We start from the raw sequence: 23,276 nt of genomic DNA on the forward strand, positions 1-23,276 counted from the left end.
AAAATGAACTTGTTCAAGCTATGCCAACACCTGTCACTTAAATATGGCAACAGTGCACATACGGTGCTTGACAAAGTATGCACAGTTCTCTGACCTTTCTCTCACATTTTGTTACGCGACTACCGGAACTTCAGAGCAAAAGCATCGCAACTCAAACAGGTAGTTAACCAAAGTAAAAACTAATAATTAATGGCAATATAAGTTATTAGTAGAGGTCATTTATATATTGTAGTCCACATTTTATCCACATGGATACTGAAAAATATATTTAATAAAGATCTGTTTTTTTCGATCTTCTTGTATGTTGTTTTTAACTTTTTTGTACAAGCACTTTGAATTGTCTCTGGCTGAAACGTGCTATATAAAGTTGCCCTGCCTTGATTTGCCTTGCCTTAAATAGTGATCAGATGTGGAACAAAGAAAAAAGAATTAATTAATCCAATATCGGCTTCACACATGTAGTAAAAAACATCGATGTCTACGAATGCTTTACAATTTGAATAAGCTTGAGCATTTTTGCAAATAAGGAAGAAAAATAATTCTATAGATTTGCAAACTTTACATAGATGTACTAAAAGAGCTTTGCAGCTTTGTATGAAGAGTAAATGTACTTACTATTGGTCCACCTTACTATTATGTAATGGAGATACATTCAAATAAATGCCACACTTACCAGATTTTTATTTGCAGAAAAGAAAGAAAACATAAATCATTTTCCTCCCACATTTCAAATATACACTGAATACATTCAAGATCATAGATTCATTTGCAAGGTAATTTAACATGCTTTTTTCTTGGGCCCACACCTTTAGAGCAAATTTAGATTGACAAATACATTTTGAAGAGTTGACACCATCAATCAGGTTAAAAGGTGCCAGCCCACATCAAGCTTTAGCAGCAGATTTATGCTGACTGATTGACTGATTAAATCACACAGGCAGAGAGCTGGCATTTCTTGACATTCATGAGGATAATTTGAGCCTACAAATTCCATTGTTAAGGCACCTTGAAGACAAAACCAGTTTCGTTGAAAGTCAAGAATAGGTGCACAAAATAGAAACTCTCCCATCACATTTCAGAAAAGCAAATAAGCTCTGTCATTGTCCTGAGTAAATATGTGTTTTTTCTCTCTCTCTCTCTCTTTCTCGGGGAAACAATGCTGCTTGTTTGCTCATTAAAAGAAATGAGCTGCTTCAAACAAAAAAAAAATACTTATCCTGATTCATCCTCTGTCTGGGGAGATTCACAAGATGTTTGCACTTTAAATGATCTTCCTTTCATTCCCTTTAATTCAGATATATTCACAGTTAAATCTGAGATAGGTGATGTTGTTTCAAAATCAACCTAGACAGAGTGGGGTTCTTTTTCAGTTCCCTGGAGTATTTTATTTGTTTGTGAAATGATCCTCTGTTAATTATCATAAACGGAAAGAGATTTTGGGATTATGAAGCAAAGGACTGATGTTCCGTTTGCCTAAAATTTCCCTCTGAAATGCTGCAGACTGGCAGGTCTCTGCTGCTGGCAGTAGAGTTGTGGGTGTGAGTGTGACACTGGATGGAAAGGAAGAGAAAGGGCAAAATCCACCATAGCTTGTGTGTTGCAGCTGCTCCTTTGAGCTCACACAGTAAATCCACACACATACACTTATGAGCGTGGACATGCATCAATCTCCTGTGTCACAGTACCCCTGCCCATAATGATGGCAACAGCCAAAAGCTACAGCTGTCTCCTGAAAGATTGACTTAACTTACTGTGATGTGTCTGTTTTTCATGAAGAGACTCCCCCCGCACACACATACACACTCAACCTCAATTTGCAATCAGCGGAAAAGATGCTGAGCTTTCTACCTCTTTTGGACGACTCGAAGCAATCACTTTTCTTTGAATACTGTTTAATGATCCCAATTTGTTTCAAAAGTCTTGCATTGTGAGGTATGCTGTTTTTGTTACCTTGTTTTTTTTTGTTTTGTTTTGTTTTTACCGCATATTCCATAGACATGCATGCCTCAGGTGTGTTTCTGCAGAGTGACATTTTGTGGGAGGACGTTTAATGCAGTTTATTGATTTCAACAGAAGGGGAACAGGAGAAGGTCGATACTGCATGTGACAGCCCTGTTTCCTAAACCTATAAGCTGTCACTTCCAAGAGTGCCTGAAGCCACGCTGGTAGAAACTAAGGAGAATAAGCAGTTGTCACATAAAGTTTTGTGATATGACATAGAAATAAGATTGTCTTTTTAACACCCACTAAGAGATGCAGCTAAGGGAGGTTTTATTAATGTATTATATTCAGGATCATATTTGGCTTGGTGCTGTTACACACAAAAATGAGATACCAATAAAAAGAGAGATTTAATCATTATTCGGGAACAACCTGCAACCTGAACATTAGTCAGGCTGTGTTTAATCAGGGTGATTGTTTTTGAGCCGCATGTGTGGGTAGACTGGTTCATGTGTACACTCAAGCAAGTTGATAAGCAATTATCTTGGGAAAAGGATAATTATACATCTTAAAACCTTCTAACATTTTTAAAAAATCATACAAAATGTTTTAAAGGAAAATAAAATTAGTCACAAAATGAGAAGCAGCTTTTAAATATTTCTGCAGGGAGGCTGTTTTATTTCTAGTATACAGTTTGTGTTACAGTGCCTTCTGAAGATATTCCTTCCTCTCTGAACTTTTATACATTTCAACACTGTAAAAACAGATGCTTCAATTTAATTAATTCTGGCTATACTTTATTCAAAAACACAAATGGGAGCATTGGAAGGCAAATTCTACTAGTTTTTGTTTCTTTTCTTTAAACAAATATATTTTAAAAATGTGACGTAAATATGTATTTCATCACATTAAGTCAATGCTTTGTTGCACCATCTTACACTGCTATTATAGCAGTTGGTCTCTCTTTTGGGTATATCTTTGTGAGCTTTGCACATCCATAAATCAAACGTTTTCACAAAATCTTATTTGCAAAATAGCTCAGTTTCAATCAGACTAAAAGGACAACTTCTTTGAACATAATTTCCAAGATGAATTTCAGTTGCTTGTAGCCCAAAAGGTTCAGACTCAGAGCGCCTTCTTTCATAGGTTTGTCATGTCACCAACATTTTATGACATAATCACAATTTATGATTTTGGCTTAAAACTGATTTTCTTCTTACCAATCTTAGACTATATATGTAGAGCGGAGAAGCAGCAGATGTTCTGTTCCCTGATTATACCTCTTGTTTGGATCTCTGCAGCCCCTCAAGACTCATCATGGGACTCTTGACTGCTTCTCTGATTAATGCTCTTTCCACAGCCTGTTCATTTAGGTAGATTGTCATGTCTTGGTAGATTTGTCATGGTAGTAGTTGTGGTATCCTCTTTCTCCCTTTCAGGTGATGGATGCTGCTTAGTCATTAATGACTTCTAACAAACCATTGAATTCTTGTCAACAAACTGAAGTAATGTTGGATATGGATTAACAATGTGATGAATAAATTAATATTATTACTTTATTTTCTGTTTTCTGAATCTCCCATCTGCCAGTCTTTAGTTTTCTTTGCCATTTTGCTCCAGTTGTTGCCTGTGTGTAGTTCTCCTATGTAACAAAATAACTTTTGGAACAAATGTCTATACGCTTATTATTAGGTTTAATTTTTGAGTTAACATTTGTGTCTCTCTGATTGTCTGTGCTAGGATTTGGGGCATTTCCTTTGTTGTCCACAACAGTCATGACATCTTTGTACTGGATAACTATAAACTTTAACATTCACATGTGGATACATAGCAAGGTTGTATATTTATCAACACACATCTCAAGTAAAAGAAAAGAATCTGATTTATTCAGCATGAAGACTACTAATTATGGCTAATGCTAATTATGGCATTTTGAATTTTATAATATATCTACACTCTGACAGAAATAGAAAATTACCCAATTCCCATCACAGAAAAGAAATCTGTTCCTTTATTGTTTTTCATTTGAAGTTACATATATTTTTTCTTATTTAAAAAAATCACTTGAACTTAAAATTTTATGTAAACAGCAAAGGTAGAAAGAAGTGTTACAAAGAGAGAAGAATCTGAAATTGTCTTCCTAAACGCAATACATCAAATTATTTTTATACATGATGTATAAATTTGACAGAGATGAATGCTCTTTATAAAAAAAACAGGATAATGAAAGGGAAACTAAAAAATATTCAGTCTCTTGTCCACTAATCACAATAGAAGTCCATATCCTAAAAATGACACAAAATATTAGGTTAAAGGCACAATTTATTCACAAAAACAAACAGGAAATATTTAAATGAAAGACAGACACTCACAGTGGTCTGCTTCCGAACTGTGTTGTCTGTAAACGTCCTGGTCTCTTTCACCACAGTTGCAGGGAAATATCCCGTTCTACCCATCTGGTCCACATACCGCTCACTGTACACCTGGCAGAAAACACAACGTTGTAGTCTAAATGTACAGTAACAAATATTTTACTGTACAGTAAAACACTTGTACATTTAAACTGAAACAAAAATAACTAAATAGTTATAATGTCTTTGGCGACAAGAGGATTTAATTGTGTAACTTTCTAATATGTGGATTTCAATAAATATGGACCTACACTTCCATACCAGAATACTCCAGCGCCATCTGGTGGTATGAGTTTAGAATACACATAAACCATCTGACCCTTTTTAATGTTGATGAATCTGCAGTCAGGAGCAATGAAGTCATCCACAGCTGTGGCCATTGAAAGAACATCTTATGAAGCAAAGACAAAACACAACTTACATAAACTATGTGTCAGTTGATTGTTGATTTAAGTGTAGCTTCAACATTACAATTCTATATATTTAACAGCTCTGCAAGTAATATTCTGACTTACATGAACATTCTGCATCTCCGCACGTCTTGCGATCTGCTAGTTTGTCCATTCGGACTGCCATCGTGGTGTGGTGAAGCAGTCCAACAAGGAGCAAGCTTACCAAGGGACAACTCATGGTGGGCGAAAGGGAACAGCTACAGAGAAGCTTTTAGTTGGAATGCAGAGCTGGGGAAAGCTACAGAAAAAAAAGACTTAGAAATCTCCAAACACTTCTCTCAGCCAAGATGGAATGGGTTGAGCCCCGACATCACAGGATTTGTGACCAATCAGAATTGAGTTTCACAAAATGCCAGAATTCATCTCACTCAAGGGAGTGGGCTGGCCCTCTCTCAAATTTCATACATTCTGCTCTAACAAGGAGTGGCAGTTAAAAAAAAACTACTTTTGAAAAAATATTAATGTACACAATATATACAGTAAAACAATATAAAAAAATGAAACCATCAATCTGTAAACAACAGGAAAGACACATGATCATCGATACCACACATTATATTAAATTTAAACACATCAAAAGAGCAAACAACCAGATATAACTTACTCCACTGTGTAAACAGTAACTATCATATAATGAACATACAAATTGGTGGCAAATTTCTCAGATAGTGCAAGGCTTTTACTTTTTACAGCTTTAGTTATTTGAATATTATTACATTGTTGGCTCTCCTACAACTTCTGACTTATATAGCCATGAAAAACTTTTGTTGTTTTACCTATCAATTGTTATCTGAGAGTGTAAATTAAAACACTCAGAATTACCATGAAATTCCACCTCCTAGACTTTCACATTATAGCCATAAACACTCCTCTCTGAAATCCAAAGGTTGTTTTCAAAATATGACTGGCTTCCACATTAGTGACTCATCCTGTAAGGCAGCACGAGTCATTAACACAACCTGTCATTTGGTCAAATGTCATCGTCTCTGAAATTCTTTCTCTTGACTCTGACATGTAGGTTTGCTTTAGTTTCAGGGAATTAATGGATATAGAAGCGACCAGGGGAGACGAGTCAAGACTTCCTACGAGGGTTGGGTCACTGAATAATCTGACCTTGACAGTCCTAGCAGTGACCTTAACTCACCTGTCATTGTGAATTTTTGCTTGTCTTATAAACCTGATGCCTCTCATTACATCCGCTTGTTGATAACAGCCTGCTAGCAGGTAGAGCAGGGACCAACTGAGGCCATTCAATGGGGCTGATAACCACTAATAATCGCCATTCTATGGGATGATAACATCCGAAGCGGGTGCTCATTATACAGTGGAGATGAGGTGGACATCCAAAGAACACCCACCTCACTTCCTCCCCAGTCATCCTCAACAACACCGTGTCTACTATGGATCAGTTTCAGATATATAGGACCTGAGCTGCTCCTCACACAAAGACACTGCTTTAGAACAAAAGTATTGTTCAATAGTTTTGACACTCAACAGGGGAGTTTAATTCAAATAATCCTATAAACATATTAACTAAAATACTATTTGCATACTTTAAATATAAATTGTTCTTATTCTTTATTCTTCAAGTGAGAAATAGTCATTTTTTATTTACATAAGTAAAGCATTTTATTAAAAATTCATAACATATTACCATGTCATCATACCCTTATAAAGCACAAATTAAAAAATGAGGCATAATGTTCAGCGTTTTCAAATTTACTTTTTGCTATGGTCACTAATGTGGTTTGCCATTTGTCATCTCTTTACCATTTATTGGTAAAAAAAAAAAAAAAAAATCATTTGTAACTTTCATAATCTTTTGTAAACAAAAGATACTTTCCGGTTTCGTCTGATGCAAAGCCTCGCAACACGGTTTCCCTATCTGAGAATGTTTTGCGCATCTTTCCAGTTAGCCGGGCGGAGTTTAACCTACACAAAGTGCTGTGGAAGCCGAAACAAAACGAACCGCTCACACGCGCTTTACGGTGTATTATATCAAGCGCACCTAAGCGCTTTTCGTATTGTGACGTAGGTAGCTGAAAACTTAAAACGATACAGCCCTTCAGGGTTGGAGGTAGTGTTATTGTTCGATTTGAAGATTGTGGGGGAAGCCGAGACTTTGCTAATATTGTGGAGAATGTAATCGATAATCAGAAGTGTGACCTTATTAAAATCTAGGCGCACACATACCTGGCCTAGATGCTTTTTTTCTCCATATTACAGCAGCATATTCAGACAGGCTGAGGTAAGCTAGCAAGCTCGGTCCTACAGAAGCCGATGGATGCGCGGGTATCGGAGTTATTTGGGTCAGCAAGCGGGCACAGCTCCGGTGGACCTCAGGGATCCGCGTCTAACCACAAGCCAGGAAATGGCAACGGGGTTGTCTCGAAAAAGACTGGTGCAAAGAGCAAGAAAGCAAGAACGCGATTTCCTCGCAACTTCAAACCGAGCAATAACACCCCATATCTACCCCCAGAGGTAAGGCTGATGTTAATCCATAAAGTACAATTAATTAAACGAGTCGAAATGAAGTCATACGAGAAACACAAAAGAAGTTTAGAAAAACAAGGAACAAACAGGAAATATACTGTATGCCTTCTGGCTTCCACTGCATAGAAACGCGAATGTTTTCTGTTATTTCCTGTGTGGCTAACTTTTCTTTCTGAAACTGGTGACACGTAGTGAACTAAAGAGAACATGTGAGCGGTCTGTGTTGGGTCAAATTTTCACTCATTATTTATTATATAATAGAGTTGTGTTGTACAATTAATGGTTTTATCATCTTTTTTTTTTATTATTATTACTATTTATTCTAGCAGTGGGCTAGCTAGCCTAGCAGAGGAACAGCTGTGTTTGTAAATAATGGAGGCGGTCACAGCTTGACCGACATTCACTCGTTGGGACAAATACCTCAACTCGTACAGCTCCCAGTGACTTTATTGAAACAAATTAAAAACAACTAATAAATATTGAGGTATCTATGTGTAGTAACACGGAGTTAATAAACACAGGGGGACTTGTCTTAAACTTCTAGGCATTACTAAAAGTTGTTGGCAAACAGGTTGCACTTTAAATTAATCTGTATTTGCGCCCATCTCCCTTTCTTTTTTAACACCTATTTTATTGGCATCAGCTTCAGATCCGCTGAATATAACCAGCTGTATTGCAGTAATCATAAATTGTTTGTCCCTTAAAGTAATTGCACTTGACTTTAATTACCATTGGTTTTAAACAATAGCTTCTAGTGGTATAGAAGAGACATGTATAATAAGGGCAGCTATGGCTTAGCAGTCATTGCCAGACTATTCACAGCCCGGTGTTTACTGCTCAGTCAGATTGGTTGTCTCTTTATCTTTGAACAAATGTTGCAATTCTCTGTTTGACAGCATTTGTTCCTCTTCTGTCTCTCTTTGTTTGACTATCCTATCTCTCAGGCTGAAGAGGGAAACATAGAATACAAGGTAAGCAAGAACCTTGTTTTATGTTTTGGTTTTCTTTAAAGAAACTGGAGCCGGTCACTGAATACTTCAAAAATGACTGATGTACGTCAGCCATGTAATTGGCAGTACTTGTTTTTTGTTGTTTCATAATCACGTAGCTAGAAGTCTAACAGAGAAATATTTCAGAAGAATCATAGGTGCAGCCTCTGTGTGGAAACACAACAGCCAAGTGGATTAGCAGGATTATTTTTAGTAACTCAACATTTGCTCTAGTCCTACACTAAACCTAAGTTTCATATATTAGTTTGTCTGTTACTAATGTTCAACAGCTCGTTCGATTTGTGAACTTTTACAGATTGGCTTTAAGTCCAGCAATAATTTCTAAAGCTTTTGTCATTTTTAGCTAAAGCTGGTGAACCCCACACAAAACCGCTTTGAGCACCTGGCAACACAAATGAAATGGCGACTGCAGGAGGGTCGGGGCGAAGCCGTCTATCAAATAGGTGTCGAGGACAATGGCATGCTGGTGGGACTGTCAGAGGAGGACATGAGGGCATCGCTGAAAACACTCCATAGGCTGGCTGAGAAGTGAGTCCTGGATGCCTGTTTTATTCTGTGCTTTTATTGTGCTTGCATAACCAGACAGGCAATAATATGCTGTTGTGCAACCTTTGGCCCTAAACTTGTTTACTGGGGCATCGTGTGAATGTTAAATATTGAATGTCAGTCCATAAAGCATTCATTTTCAGCAAGATCTTGTATTTATGGTTGGAAGTGGACGAGGTGTAAGAAGGATCTCTCCATACTATCTTATTCACTCTTTCACAGCCTAGTGTTTCCTTGCATTTACACCTTGAAATGTGTCCATGTAATGTGCTATGATAATAATCTGAACATTTAGTATATTAGTATAGCCTGCTTACTTTATATTTGGGCATGTAGACTTACGGAGGCTACAGCTGATCCATTGAAGCGTATCCAGATTGTAATTTTATCCCCGCAGGACTGTACAGTCGGTACTTGGAATGATGAGTGCGTCATTTAATCCTCTGCTGCCCTTAACACAAACAAAATTTTGCTTTCCAGAATAAAATATATGTAATATTTTTATGACACAATTCGATAGAATTTAAGTTCTATAGTTTTTTTTCTACAACTGTTTTTAATAGAGTGGGAGCTGACATTGCAGTTCTAAGAGAACGAGAGGTAGAATACGACTCTGATATTCCTCGGAAGATTGCTGAAGTTCTCATACGAAAGGTGCCCGATGATCAGCAGGTTAGTCCAGCTTCTAGAAATGCATTCTGTTTTTATCAACTTTTTGTTCATTTTATTATTATCTGACCGTTTCTTTTTAACTTGTATTCCTTGCTCTTCCTCCTCTGTAGTTCTTAGACCTACGAGTGGCAGTCCTGGGTAACGTGGACTCTGGTAAGTCCACTCTGTTGGGTGTTTTAACACAAGGCGAGCTGGACAACGGTCGGGGAAGAGCGAGACTCAACCTCTTCAGGCACCTGCATGAAATCCAGACTGGGCGCACATCAAGCATCAGCTTTGAGATCCTCGGCTTCAACAGCAAAGGAGAGGTGAGAAACAACCAATGTCAAGGGTATTATTAATGTCTACTTTAGCTCGCTGATCAAACCAAAATGTAATAGGCTGCAGAATCATGAAATATAATCATATCTCCCTTTGCTTTTTCCTAGGTTGTAAATTACAGCGAGTCTCGCACTGCAGAGGAGATCTGTGAGAGTGCCTCTAAAATGATCACGTTCATAGATCTGGCTGGTCACCACAAGTACCTGAAAACCACCATTTTTGGCCTCACCAGCTACTGTCCAGACTTTGCTATGCTGGTCGTTAGCGCAAACACTGGCATTGGTACGTTTATGTTCACTAAACTTTACAATCATTTGATTCTTGTACATTTAAAAATGTACGCTGAGCTTGCAGGACTTGTTTCGGGTAACACAAGTAAGGAGTAGCTCTGCTACATGGTTAACACATATTTCTGTGACGCAGTTAAAAATAACTCGACTCGCACATACAGAGTTGTTACGTATGACACTGCAGATATGTAGGATCTGAGCTTACATAACATATCCACCTTCCAACACCCATCTCTGCTTCCACCCTCCACTGGTCCCAAAATATCTCCAGCAGCATCCATTTTAAAAAAAGCTATTTGACACACAGAACATAGTTATGTGTCTGGTCTGACTCCAAATCAGGTTCCTGCAAACAAACCGATAAAAGAAGAAGAATAAAAAATACAGATTCAGCTTTAGAAGCCATAAAATAATCCGATGTCCATAAAACTTTAGCACAGCATCAATATCTGTAAATTATGTATTAGTATATTGTTAAACTTTTGCTAAGCAATTAGACTTGGAGCAAGAATATGCATCCAGGAAAGAAGCACTGTGTAACCTGAGCTGGCATGCTAATTACACAGACAGGGAAGCTGGCACAGTATCCCTGCTTAGTTGAAGGCGTGAATTTTGCTAGAAATGCAGTTCCATGTGAGATTGCCATAAGCAGATTTCACTGACACTCTGTTTATCCAGTTACAGAAGTAGAATTCAAAAGTAAAAATCACATGAAGTTGTTGGTACACCTGCAGAGTGTTCCTATTGCAAAGCAGAGATCATATTTAAGAGCTGAGCATATGAGTGAAACGGTTAGGGTTCAACTCTTCTGGATTTAAGTGAGTTGGTTTTCTTTTTTTATTTGCTCTGGATGTAAATTTAATACCTACATCCAATTAACTGTCCACTGTTGTTGGTTATAGCAACAACACATTTATGTGCATCCCTTATCATCTAACCATATTTACATGCAGTGCACTTTTCTAAATTGTTGCACTGTAGCTGTCGTTGTCTTTAAGTCTGCTCTGAAACGAGAAACTCCAGCTAAAATGAGGTCAAGAACGAACACCATCTTAACAACGCCGTAGATGGGACAGGACATGAGCTCCAGCTTTAATTATGAAACAGAGTAATGGATCCTTGTAAAGCATTGGGATCGCATTGGGTCGTGGGTGGCAAGCCTGAAAGTCAAAGTCATCTTTGCTTTCAGGAATGATTTACTTGTTTTGCTTATAAATATTAGCTGCAGTCAGAATTGAATTGAGGAATAAATAACTGTCTGTGTTTGCCCAGCATGTACTACAAATGGATTCACTGCTGCAGAACTGACAAGAGATCTGGGTATTTTAAGTGGCTGTTGGGTTTGTATCAGCACTCTGGAGTGTTTTGGTATCATGGATCAAGTCTGGAGCGATATCAGACCCGTGAAATACCTTGACCAACGTATATGACGTTGGTACAGGTTTCAACTTTGTTTATAAATAAACACAACTCGCCATCATTGACAAACCACTGCCATCTTAGTTAGAAGTTACTTTACATATAGGAATTTAAACTTTTTATTCTGGGTAATTAGATATTTTGGACAGGAAAGGAAATTCTTCCTAACCTTACAGATGCCTTCACTCAATTTCTGCTTGTTTGCTAAACAGAAGAGCACCTTAACTAGCCGAAGGTAGTGAAAAACAAACTACTACTTAACTACCGTGTCCCGCTTCTCCTCATTATGTTTCAGCCGGTACGACAAGAGAACATCTGGGTCTCGCCATGGCCTTGAAGGTCCCCATCTTCATTGTTATCAGCAAAGTAGACCTCTGCACCCGAGCCACTGTGGAGCGCACGGTGCGGCAGCTAGAGCGGGTCCTGAAACAGCCAGGCTGCAACAAAGTGCCCATGGTTGTTGGCAGCACCGACGACGCAGTCACAGCAGCACAGCAGTTCGCCCAGTCGCCCAGGTGTGACTCCAGATGCACAAACCCTATTTGATTATTTTTCCTTTGCTGTCACATCTGTGTTTCATCTGTAGTTCATGCTAATAACTACAATGGATGTTGGAAAATAGGAATCAACTTTGATGTTTGTCTTGTCCTTGGCAGCATCACACCCATCTTCACCTTATCCAGTGTGACTGGTGAAAGCTTAGACATGCTCAAGGTCTTCTTCAACATCATCCCTCCTCTCAGCAACAGCAAAGAGCAGGAAGAGCTTATGCAACAGCTCACAGAGTTTCAAGTAAGTCCAACGTTGTTGCAAATGTGTAACCAGCTGGCTGCGATACACACACTCCCTCTGGTGCATATATATTTGATTTGATTCATGACTGTGGGCTTCTCTTCAGGTGGATGAGATCTACACAGTTCCAGAAGTGGGGACAGTGGTAGGAGGCACTCTGTACAGGTCAGTCTGGGAAGATGCTTTTTTTAAGTAAGCAAAACGTCCCGACTACAATACCTTAACCCTATTTTTCGTGTCTGGTCGTTCAGTGGAATATGTCGCGAGGGGGATCATCTTGTAGTAGGACCCACAGAGTTGGGCCAGTTCCACAAGCTGACCGTTGGCAGCATCCAAAGAAACCGCTCGGCTTGCAGGGTACTCAGGGCGGGCCAGGCTGCAACGCTTGCTCTGGGAAACTTCGACCGCTCACTATTACGCAAGGTGGGACCCTACATATGGTTTCTATTGTGCAATTTGTTTGAAAGGCATCTTTCGTGTTTGATTTTTCTGTACTTTGTACTGTAAAAATACATCATTTAGTTAGTTTACATAGATTTGTGTCAATCGCCTCAATAAACACAATGGTATTTTTGAAGATTATTCTGATTTGCCACTGACAGGGTATGGTAATGGTGAGCCCAGAGATGGATCCTACTATCTGCTGGATGTTTGAGGCTGAGATTGTCCTGCTTTTTCATGCCAAGACCTTCCACAAAGGCTTCCAGGTTACTGTGCACATTGGAAATGTGAGACAGACCGCCACAGTGGAAGCTGTTTATGGCAAGGTTAGTTAATCCACTAAGCTATTTTGAGAAGTGTTTAAAAAGCAATCAATTCACTAAAATTATGACATCTGGTTAAATATAAAACAGCTAACATTATCTTCAAAGGAAGAAGAAACCGTTTACTTCCAGGAAACATTCAACAAACGTTAACTGACAGAGTAGGGGGGTCAAATTTGAGGTCAACTCAATTTTAAAAACCCTTTTCTACATATAATTTGTTTATACCAACTTTTGTGGGTTTGATTTGTGGAATCACATTAGTAAGGCAAAGCACAAATATAAGCAAATTTGCAGAAATTTCACAAAACAAAAGAACTGTTGGAAAATGCATGGTGGAGGAAGGGGCGATTATGGTAAAAGTTGGCAAAAAATAATATTTTATATAGTAATCCAGGAGGGACGAAGGTGTGGAGCTGAGTTGTGCATCAAATGTAAATAAATTCATAATATGTAAATAATACATGTTTGTACTGATAAAGTATTATTATAAATTGTAAAAAAAGGAGGGGGGGTAATGAAAATGGTTTCTTTGACTTCTTCTTTGACTCTTATTTATCCATAGGAGAAAAAAATCTATCAATTCATACTGTAATGAACAATTGCCTCTGTTAATAATGCTCTTTGCTTTCATTACTTCTTCCTACTATATTGCTATGCTACAGGAGGAGCTGAGAACAGGCGAAAAAGCAGTGGTTCTCTTCAAGTTCATCAAACACCCTGAATATTTGAAGGTGGGGGCTAAGATGCTCTTCAGGGAGGGCGTGACCAAAGGTATTGGTCATGTCACCAACTTGCAACCCATTTCCTATCACTACCAACATTTTCAAGGGCAGGATGAGAAAGCCTGAAGTTTTTTGTTTAGACCATCGCAGCTTTGAAAACTCCGTCCCAGCCCTAAAAACAAAACCCAAGGTGCTTTACGGACTGCATCACACCTCTCAAAGGCCTTTTGGACCTCTGCTAGCAAAGTAAATATCTGCTGCCGGATCTTGTTGTTTTTGTCAACTTTTGTTATTTTTTCCTCCAAACCCTCCTTACCTCCTCTTGCTTGTTTTATCTTCTTTAGACTTTGACAGTACTGATATTTTAGTTCCCGTCCCGGTTTTCAGGTTTAAATTAGTTGCAATTCTTGGCACTGAAACATCACATCCCACTGAAACGTCAATTTTAAGGGGAAAAAATAAATCAATCGAATCATTTTACATCGGTGTTGAAGAGCTGCTAATAAACTGGACTCCTAAATGCACTCCTCACACACACACACACACTGATCTGCACTGAGCACTGCCAGCGATGGTTTCTCTGTGGAAGAACAATTTTTCTGTTTTGCAAAGAATGAGATATTTTGACATGGTGTAAATGGCATCACTGTTGTGAAATAAGTCACCATTATCAGTGAACAACAGAATCTGATCTGCTACGAGCACAGTGCCTGATAAACCAAGGATCTTAGTATTTAAGTATATGTAAAGCGTTTTATTCACTCAAATTGCCATGAGAATTCAGCTTTTTCGTAAATTGTATTTAGACTGCAAATATAGCTTCACACTGCCGACTCTAACATACAATCTATAACCTGTGCAATGGGAGATGGAGTAACTTTAAATTAGTCATTTAAAGTTATCATTTCAGGTGTCATTTAACGATCATTGCAAATCGAGAGAAAAATGTTAAATAAAAAAAAAAAATCAGTCAAAGGAAACACTTTAAAGAGTTTAAAACTCAAACGTATCACAGTTGAAATTAGCATTATTTTTTAAATTGTTGCCTTTGCTTCACCATTTCTATATCAGAGTTTACAAAAAGACAGTAAACCCAGGAAACTTTGCATTTGCATAGTACAAAATTTGCATACTTTAAAAGTCATGTGCTACGCTGGACAAACAGTCAGATGGATCTGAATCACCAGCAATGGCATGTTGACCTGGCGGGTGGGGGAAAAAAAGCATTCAGGGTTGGAGGAAAGTCGACAGCTAAAACTGTTTTGCGAAAGCATGACAGGCACACTTTCTGTAGACACTCGGTCTAAACATCTACAAACAACCAATTTCTTTTTCCCACTACTTTCTACTCACACCATATCCTTTTGGTGGACTTATTTAAGGATAAAAGACGCATTTGTGAGAGTCGGGCACAGCTTATTAGAGTGAAGCAGAATGCTGTTGGTGCTGCTGAAGAGGGCATTTGGAGAATGTAAATGGGAGTTTATGTATAAACCTTGTTGAGGTTATGTGTCAGTCTGTCAAGATTGCAAAAGTTTTCCTGTCACACCTGTTGGAATCTGTTTTTTATTCACAAGTAATGCCTCACAATAGTATGGCGAGATTGTTAGAATCCTCCCAACTATCACAAGTGCTTTAGTTACTCAGGGCAGCATATTAGTGACGGCGTTCCCTTTTCACAGAGCCACTCTGAGGTTTCTGTTGCTGTTTTGAGAGTTGGTGATTTTGAGGAAAGCCAGAGAATAATATATATTTTTTTCCCAAAGATTTGTGTTTTGTTTATTAGTGTGTGAAAATGGCTTCTGATGCAACTTTCTTTCAAAGCAACGATATTCGAGGTACTTGATGTCATCTCTTAAGTTACTGATGTCACATGCTTGGAAGGGATTCAAACACAGTGCCTAGTGGAGCTACTGCCAGGGTAGCCTTCCATCACATCCCAACGTTTTACAGCTGAGGGACAAACACGCTTTGGTTGGTGCTACTGCTAGAAACAGGTTCTGATATTTCTACTTGCGTTTTTGTTCCGTAGCACCCACGTTGTTAATGTACAATTTACCTGCAAAGTCGAGAACATGTGATTATAAAGTTCAACCAAATCATTTATAGCATTTAATAAAAAGTATTAGTATGTTTTAATGCATTACAGTTGGATATTTTAGATTTCTGAGTAGTTTGAGATTTTACTGTTTTTAATCGTTTCTAATATGGCACATTTGTTTTCTCTTTTAAAATCAAGTGCAAGATCTGTTTTAATCAAGTTTAAAATATTTTGATAATTATATGGGTGAAATGCAATTTTTATGTACAGATCCAATTTGGTCTGTGTTCATAAATAAAACCTATGTTACCTCCTGAATGTGTTTTTTTTTCTTTAATTAGAACTAAAGTTTTCTCCTTTTCAGTTGTCATTACACACCATAAGCTTTGTTTATGTCTTTTATAAATCTACGAGTTATTGGAAATGTGAATTGCAGGCAACGTTTTGATAAAATTCCTCAGGAGCTGTACTTTGTTTAGAGTGACTTGCAAAAAATCTCCCCACTTGATCATTTTCCACTTTTTTACACTACAAACATAAATTTGAATGTATTATTTTGGGGTTTCCTGTAAAGGTATTCATTGAGTTGCACATATTTACAAAGTAAAAGTGAAAGGATATGTGGTTTTCAGAATAAATGTAAAACAAATCTGTTCCCACGGTGAAACATGTTGGTGGTGGCGTGTTATGGGAACTCTTTTCTTCAGCCGGGATGGGGAAACTGGTCAGAGATGATGGACATGAAAAGTATTCATGATTCAAAGAAGCTTGAATACACATATTTGTCAATTTTTTTTTCACTTCGTAATTACACACCACTCAGTTGGTCTGTCACATAAAATTCTCAAAAATTACAATACTGTGATTATAATCTAACAAAATTTAAGACGCATAAATGTTTGTAAACTAACTAGAGGAAAATGTTACAACTAAAGAACATGTTAGAAGGATGACTCAGGTTTTTGTTGTGTATTTCCTCATTTTCTAGAGACTCAACAGTGTTCTACCTTAAGTAGTCATGTTTGTCATTAAGATCGATATAAATGATAGAAATGCCTTTTTGTTATCTTTCCAGGAGGTCTGTTCATATTGAGTCTTCCAGGTCTTTGAGTGGGCCTCCTTTCAGTGTTTACTCACCCTCCAGTGTGTGTTTAGCTCATAATCATTGCTTTCTGGGCTGCTAAACATTAAGGAAATATTTCCAAGTAAAGATTTCAGTTGTACATTGCATGAAAAAAAAAAAATCGAGTTTACATTTAGCTTACATATTTTATAATTATACTTAGCTTTAAAATGACTACGACCTCCAATAAAAATGTTATTTTCTAAAAGTTGATGAAAGGTTAAGTGGTGCTCTAGTGAATGTTGTGGCTAAAAGCAGGTCATAACAGCAAGTTGCATTTGCAGCTCTTATCACTAATAACTAGCCCTCTGTACAGGCCTGATTAGTTTGGCTTGCACTCTGGCTTATTTACTGTCTGACTACCTTACCAGCAGTTTCATTTGCGTTTCAATTTTAATTGCCTTATAAATGTGAGAAACTTTTAAGTTAAACAGGTTTCTGCTTTTATTGTATGTGACAGTATTAAAACACAAGGCAGTGTACTGCTTTGATGTATTAGAAGCAACTTTAATTGTTACAAGTTTAGAAAATAAGCTTAATAAAACAAAAACCTGGTTCAAAATAAATAATTTATTTACTCTGCAGTGATTGCTTTGAATGAAAAATTAACAAAAAAAATGTTATACTGGGTGGCTTTTTGATACATGTGTACAGTTAGAATAAAAAACAGATTACTGTTTATACTGTAGTCAGATATATTCATGTCATCAGCTCTTTTTGAAAAATGAATCCAAGGTACCCAGACTTCCTCCTTGGGATCTCTGTCTTTTTGGAGCAGGGCCTGACGGGCCTCTTGTTTTTGTTTTGCTCCGGGTTGATTGTGTTGTGCCTCCTGCTCCAAGAGGAACCGGAGAAGCAATAGAGGAAGGAGAGGTGGTGGAACTGGAAGTGTTGGCTGCTGAATTAATAGATGAAGACAGAGAATTCTGGAGGTCCAGTGCAAAGTGAAAGTCGTTGTGTTCAGGCATTTCCCAGACCAGCACTTCTTTACCGCAGCGTTCGCAGATTATCAGGTCTTCCACAAGCACGCTTGGAGGTTGGCGGTCTTCTGGTTCAGTCTCCGGTTTCGTCCCTACATCTTTAAATCGTGGCTGATGAGGTTCGTGCTCGGCAACGGCATCAGAATCTTCACAGTGATCTCCATCTATGATTTCAGGTTCAGATTCAGACGTGGGGATCGGTAAGGCTGAAGGCCTAAAGTTTCTTTCAAGGCTTTTCTTTTGAAAGAAAGAGGAGATGCCAGAGCGGGGCCTTTCTGAGATGATTTTGGTGCTAGAACGCCTATCAGTGGAAAATGGTTCATCTAAAATGACAGATGAAGAGACTTCTTTTGAGCTTCCACAGTCATCTTCCTCCTCTTTGTCCTTCCTGACTTGTTTTTGTTTCCCAGATGCTTTTTGAAAGAAGGATTGTATAGTTCCAGGATGACTGCATGGAGACACATTTTTTAAGTCTGACTGTGTATTGGATGGGGTCTGAGTCACAGAGAAGGAACTCTGAGTCGAAGTGGGATCATTGGACAGAAAGCCAGTGATCCCCCCTGTGGACGGAGCGTCGCTGAATTTGCTGGCTGAAAGGTGTAGCAGGGTCAGAGGCGGAGTCCTGGAGACATGGAAGACAGAAGGTCTAAATCGCAGAGCATTTATTCAAAGTGGCACTATAAATACACAGCACCGCTGCTCTTTAATTACCATGCGGCTTGCTGGTTTCCTGCTGTGTTGAGACTCTTGATAATGGCAAAGCTGTCACTGGATATTTTGGTCGCCTCGTAGCGCACCAAGGCACAGCATCGAGAGAAGCTGCTCTGCCTCTTGTCACCAAGCTGACGCACTCCGACCGTCAACAACTTTGCCACTCGACCGTTCTGTATGACAGTGAGAAAACGCAGATGTGAAATGAGCAGGCGGCTATGGAATAGAAATGGTTAAACATCAAAATTTCAATACAAAACAAAACAAAAAAAATGATAGTGGTTTCTCTTACCACTTCTCTGTCTTTGGTCAACCTCTCCTCCAGCTCCAGGGCCAGTTGATGAAGCCAGTACTGCACCTGCACAGAGGTTTGGATTTAACATGAACATACATTTGGAAAGCATAAACAAATAAAGACCTGCAGAGAAAAACATTTCAGATAAAAGTCTTAAAAGAAACAGAAATTGGATTCAGAAATATGTATAAAGCATGCTTCTGCAACTCGTGGTCTGTACCTGCTGTTTTGTGGCCAGTGATGTTTTCCCAGGGAAGTTCTTACTGCAGCCAATGGATTTGGGAAGCTGCCTGGGTTTCACAGCTTCAAACTCAATCCCCCGACACAAGTCATACAGCCACTGGCTGCAGAGCAGAAATATTATGTAACTCCCGTCGTCAATGAGGAATAAAGACAATTTCAAGTTGTCGTTGTTCTTATCTCACAACTCAAGTCCAAGGAAATTGTCTGTGTTAATGTCAATATATATATATATATATATATATATATATATATTCCTAATATACTTTTCAGGACTTGGTCTCATAATGAGCAAGAACACAGCAACAAGAAAAATATAAAACATAAAACTCAGAAACACATTTGCATTTTTCCTCATAAAACTAAGCAAACATACAATTCTCTCTCCTAAAACTAAAACAGAAATATTAAACCTACTACAACAGAATAATGTGGTAGTGTATAGTAGCTGAGAGCTGATACTAAACACAACAACCATTTTTTGTCAAACATATGTTTGTTTATTTGGATCCCTATTAGCCATTGCAGGGACAACAGTAACTTTTTCTAGGGTCCACATCCTAAAACCACATTTCCTACAAAACAGTTACATACACATTATACAAAATGGTCGATGCAACACATTAATTAAACACTAATTCAGACACATACAATTATAACACTTTATTCCATAAAATATTTAAACGGGGCTCTTTTAAAAGCTCTAGCATTTGTTACATTTAAAAAAACTTGCCTATCTTCCCACTGTGCACAATGGAAAAATGAGTGTATACTCATTTATATGATTTTATACGACCAAAAAATATGCTGAAATTCCACATTGGTTTCCAAATTGTGTATCCAAGTTTATAACAGGATGATGCAACAAAGGAAATCAATCTATGTCAAAGAATTATATGTGCACTTCTAGTGCAAAATGAAGATTAACTGAATTCCTGGTAGTATTATTATACAAGAAGAGGATTGTAAACTAGGGACAATATAAAAAAAATAACGATTCTGTAAGCTGTTTTTTGTGAACAGTCATTTTATGGCACTGTATTTCCTTACCCTGTTTTTTCTCCAAAGTGCTGCCCCAGCTGTACCTGAGAGAACTGAGTGAGATCTCCCATGTTCTCAACTCCCAGAGTTTCTGTTATCGATGCACCCATTTTGCCCCCAAGGTTACGACTGCATAACACAAAAGTCAAACAAGCGCAAATAGTTCTATTAGTCGTCTGTTGCACTTCTGCATCGGAACATCAGTGAAATTTTTGTGGGACAGTGACAATTAAACTCACATCTTACTGATTGGCAGAGTGCTGAACAGTTCAGTCACAGAGTCCAAAGGTAGGATAGTTTGTCTGTTAGGTTTGTTCAGACCGCAGGCCAGTTTAGCCAGCACCTTCAACAGCACAGAGGTAAATGTGAGAACAGCAACAGTAAATCTTACATCAGAATTATGTGACGTTTTATCCCACCTTGTTGTGAGATATCCCTGCTGAGCAGCGGAAGCCTGTGTGTTTTTCTACAGCTGCTCTCATTTCTTCAACAATGAGCGCACCGACAGTTAGCTGCAGCTCTGCAGAGTTCTGCTCTCCCAGGGTTGGGACAGGTAAGGACTCCAACCACTGCTGGACTCCTCTGGATCTTCTCTGTTCTAAGAATAAGAACAAAATAAAAACGTTAACGGACATAACATTTTTGGGGGTTTTAGAAATTTAAGACTTGCCGCTTTCAATGTTAGCCTCCTAATGCTGACTTGTTACAGTACAATGACTGAGTAATCTCTAACTAGACTACCTTTACCCAAAGCTGAACCATCAACTTGGTTGGACCAGTCATCCGGAAATGGATAGCCTTGAATGTGAGTAGTCCTGAGAAGCCGTTGGTCGATCTGTTGATCGGCTATGTTTTTGCACCGCTGCTGGACAGCTGCCGTCAGATCCATGTAGGCCTCGTCGATGCTGGCCCTCTCAATCACAGCAAAACGAGACATCACCTCAATCACTTCCACACTCGCCTCTCTGTAACTACAAACAGATGTTAGCAGCGCAAGCACCACAATGTGGACGTTTGCCGAGCAAAACTAACAGCACTTACTGAGTTAGATCTGCCTTCCCGTGAGACTCGCGCACTCTGGCCACCTGGAGATCTGGGCACAGCTTTTTTGCATCATCCACCCACATGTTCCTGGTGACACCGTGGGCCCTCGCCTCATAACTCACAGCTATGATACTAACAGATAGGGACATGTCACTCAGAACCATGTTTACTGCACATCCCCTTCAATAGTAGAGAGTTAAATATGAGAGATTTAAAATCAAGTGATGTATTTGTGGGAAAGTTTCCAACACAGAGACAACTTTTTCAATGACCAGTGCAACTCAGTAAGACATGTTGAAACTAATGTCACAGAAGTTCATCCACATCATTGTCTTTTGATGGATGGAAGATCTAAACTATACATGTGTGGATGACCAGATTAAATGAAGGAAGTTCTTCCTAATCTAATCCAAACACAACCCTTTATGCCATAGTGGGTAAGAAGGATTCTACAAACTCTACATTGGAGTTCATTACTGGTAAATAATGAAGCTGAGGTGGCTGCTGTGGTACATAAAATGTACAGTATGTGACACTACATTTATATTTAGTGCAGTTTATCTAGAGTATTTTATCTAATACAATGTAGAGTAATTTACTTTGATGCGGTAACCTGTTGGGTGTTTGCTTCTTGTTCTCTCAGTAAATAATGACAGCCCCAGTTAGCTAGCAGGTGTTATGATGACTTCCGTTTTGGATAAGTTACAAATGCGTTGATCGCCTCAGCTGCTCCTCTGTCTCAGAAACTCACCCGCCTCCTTTCCACGTCTTGTACTGAGCCACCACGCAAGGAGTGTTTTTCAGAGCAGGATTCAGACGCTGCTCCACCTGCACGTAAAAACAGTCCATGTCCACTAACGCCACCACTCTCTCTTTCCCGTAGTCCATCCAGAACCGGGAGAGATCGCCACCTGAAAACAAAGACAGGAGTCTGCTGACTGAGGAGGGTACGAGGATCTACGAGGAGCTTCCTGTGAACTGAAACTAAACAAGGCGCCCGAATAAAAGGTGTGTCGCTTTGTATTTCGCGCAGAAAATTGCAGTTACATAATAACGTCATCAAGTGGCGACAGAGATGTCACGTTGACCAACTGGACTACAAATACGGTAAATAATATATATATATTTTTTTTTTAAAAACGGTAAGATAAATAAATAAACTATTAGTTATCTCAATTTACTATGGCTTACTATGGAAGCCCGTTTCCGCCACTCTGTAAAAAAAAAAATTATCTCATTATAATGAGATATTATCTCAAAATAATGAGATAGTATCTCAAAATAATGAGATATCATTATAATGAGATAACTTGAGTTGGCCCTATAGCTTGAGTATGGAAACGGGCTTCCATAGGGGGCTTCCTCTCACTGTCATCAAAAACATGACAGATAAATTATTTCCTCCAAATTGCCCTTAGTTAAGGGTGTGGGTGCAAAGTTGCTTGTCTGTTGGCCTGTGATGGACTGGCGACTTAACACCGGTGCCGGTGTTATGCCCAGAAATGCATGCCTGCCGAGAATTGCATCCCCTGTCGCGGGAGCGCGCATCGCTCTAAACTCTCGCATTTTAATGAGGAAACGGACTGAAATATGACCGAAGACGAAACTTTTAAAGATATTCGTAACAATATCACGTTTCTTAAACATGTCAGCCTTAAAACGGTGGGTTTTATATCGCAGATTAATTGAAATAAATACGGTTTTTACACATTTATTGAGACAAATGAGTCGAACGTTTTTCAGTCCGTGTCTGAAGAAAATGCTCTCCGCATTTGGTTTGAAATTTCCCGATTTTTCTTTTAACATCATATTAGCTTAAAGTATTACAAAACAGAGGCCCATTATGTAGAACATTTTATATCATGCTTAACTGTCTAGCATATTAATGTAGAGGGGATGCATTTTAATGACTGAGCCTGCCAATATTTGTATCCCCTGTCTATTGTTGATATGAAACGTATAGCA

General features: G+C 38.6%; 3 protein-coding genes across 4 annotated transcripts; 1 reads left to right on the top strand and 2 right to left on the bottom strand.

Moving 5' to 3' along the window:
• Positions 1-2,598: 2,598 nt before the first annotated feature.
• Positions 2,599-5,176, bottom strand: LOC114137980 (otoraplin). Its single transcript, XM_028006856.1, has 4 exons — positions 4,868-5,176; positions 4,604-4,743; positions 4,314-4,424; positions 2,599-4,226 (listed from the first exon to the last, which is right to left on the bottom strand). Exons 1-4 carry the CDS (start codon positions 4,980-4,982, stop codon positions 4,203-4,205), a joined length of 390 nt encoding a protein of 129 aa, XP_027862657.1. The 5' UTR covers positions 4,983-5,176; the 3' UTR covers positions 2,599-4,202.
• A 1,649-nt stretch (positions 5,177-6,825) lies between these two features.
• Positions 6,826-16,195, top strand: gtpbp2a (GTP binding protein 2a). The gene is made up of 12 exons (XM_028006855.1): positions 6,826-7,285; positions 8,242-8,268; positions 8,651-8,835; positions 9,417-9,525; positions 9,636-9,833; positions 9,954-10,128; positions 11,851-12,070; positions 12,212-12,347; positions 12,454-12,512; positions 12,599-12,770; positions 12,950-13,114; positions 13,777-16,195. Exons 1-12 carry the CDS (start codon positions 7,085-7,087, stop codon positions 13,960-13,962), a joined length of 1,833 nt encoding a protein of 610 aa, XP_027862656.1. The 5' UTR covers positions 6,826-7,084; the 3' UTR covers positions 13,963-16,195.
• Positions 16,196-17,486: 1,291 nt separating this feature from the next.
• On the bottom strand, positions 17,487-22,377 carry polh (polymerase (DNA directed), eta). Of its 2 annotated transcripts, none has more exons than XM_028007552.1 (10): positions 22,063-22,377; positions 21,309-21,443; positions 21,015-21,238; positions 20,687-20,865; positions 20,507-20,610; positions 20,277-20,396; positions 19,207-19,330; positions 18,984-19,049; positions 18,692-18,864; positions 17,487-18,602 (listed from the first exon to the last, which is right to left on the bottom strand). In XM_028007552.1, exons 1-10 carry the CDS (start codon positions 22,197-22,199, stop codon positions 17,708-17,710), a joined length of 2,157 nt encoding a protein of 718 aa, XP_027863353.1. In that variant the 5' UTR covers positions 22,200-22,377; the 3' UTR covers positions 17,487-17,707. The 2 variants fall into 2 exon arrangements, with proteins under 2 accessions (XP_027863353.1, XP_027863352.1); XM_028007551.1 differs by having other exon boundaries at positions 21,009-21,238; positions 22,063-22,376.
• Between the last annotated feature and the right edge of the window lie 899 nt (positions 22,378-23,276).

This window comes from Xiphophorus couchianus, chromosome 22 (genome assembly GCF_001444195.1).
Source record: "Xiphophorus couchianus chromosome 22, X_couchianus-1.0, whole genome shotgun sequence".
NCBI lineage: Eukaryota > Metazoa > Chordata > Actinopteri > Cyprinodontiformes > Poeciliidae > Xiphophorus > Xiphophorus couchianus.

Excerpts from the sequence above, each read along its gene's own strand:
- gtpbp2a (XM_028006855.1), top strand. The coding sequence starts at position 7,085 with ATGGATGCGCGGGTATCGGAGTTATTTGGGTCAGCAAGCGGGCACAGC. Across the intron at positions 12,071-12,211 it reads CAGTTCGCCCAGTCGCCCAG|CATCACACCCATCTTCACCT; the intron begins GTGTGACTCCAG and ends TGTCCTTGGCAG. Across the intron at positions 12,513-12,598 it reads GTAGGAGGCACTCTGTACAG|TGGAATATGTCGCGAGGGGG; the intron begins GTCAGTCTGGGA and ends CTGGTCGTTCAG.
- LOC114137980 (XM_028006856.1), bottom strand. The coding sequence starts at position 4,982 with ATGAGTTGTCCCTTGGTAAGCTTGCTCCTTGTTGGACTGCTTCACCAC. Across the intron at positions 4,425-4,603 it reads GAGTATTCTGGTATGGAAGT|GTGTACAGTGAGCGGTATGT; the intron begins GTAGGTCCATAT and ends GTTTTCTGCCAG. Across the intron at positions 4,227-4,313 it reads CAGTTCGGAAGCAGACCACT|GATATGGACTTCTATTGTGA; the intron begins GTGAGTGTCTGT and ends TGTCATTTTTAG.
- polh (XM_028007551.1), bottom strand. The coding sequence starts at position 22,199 with ATGGACTACGGGAAAGAGAGAGTGGTGGCGTTAGTGGACATGGACTGT. Across the intron at positions 18,865-18,983 it reads TGACCAAAGACAGAGAAGTG|AACGGTCGAGTGGCAAAGTT; the intron begins GTAAGAGAAACC and ends ACTGTCATACAG. Across the intron at positions 18,603-18,691 it reads GGAAACCAGCAAGCCGCATG|GACTCCGCCTCTGACCCTGC; the intron begins GTAATTAAAGAG and ends CCATGTCTCCAG.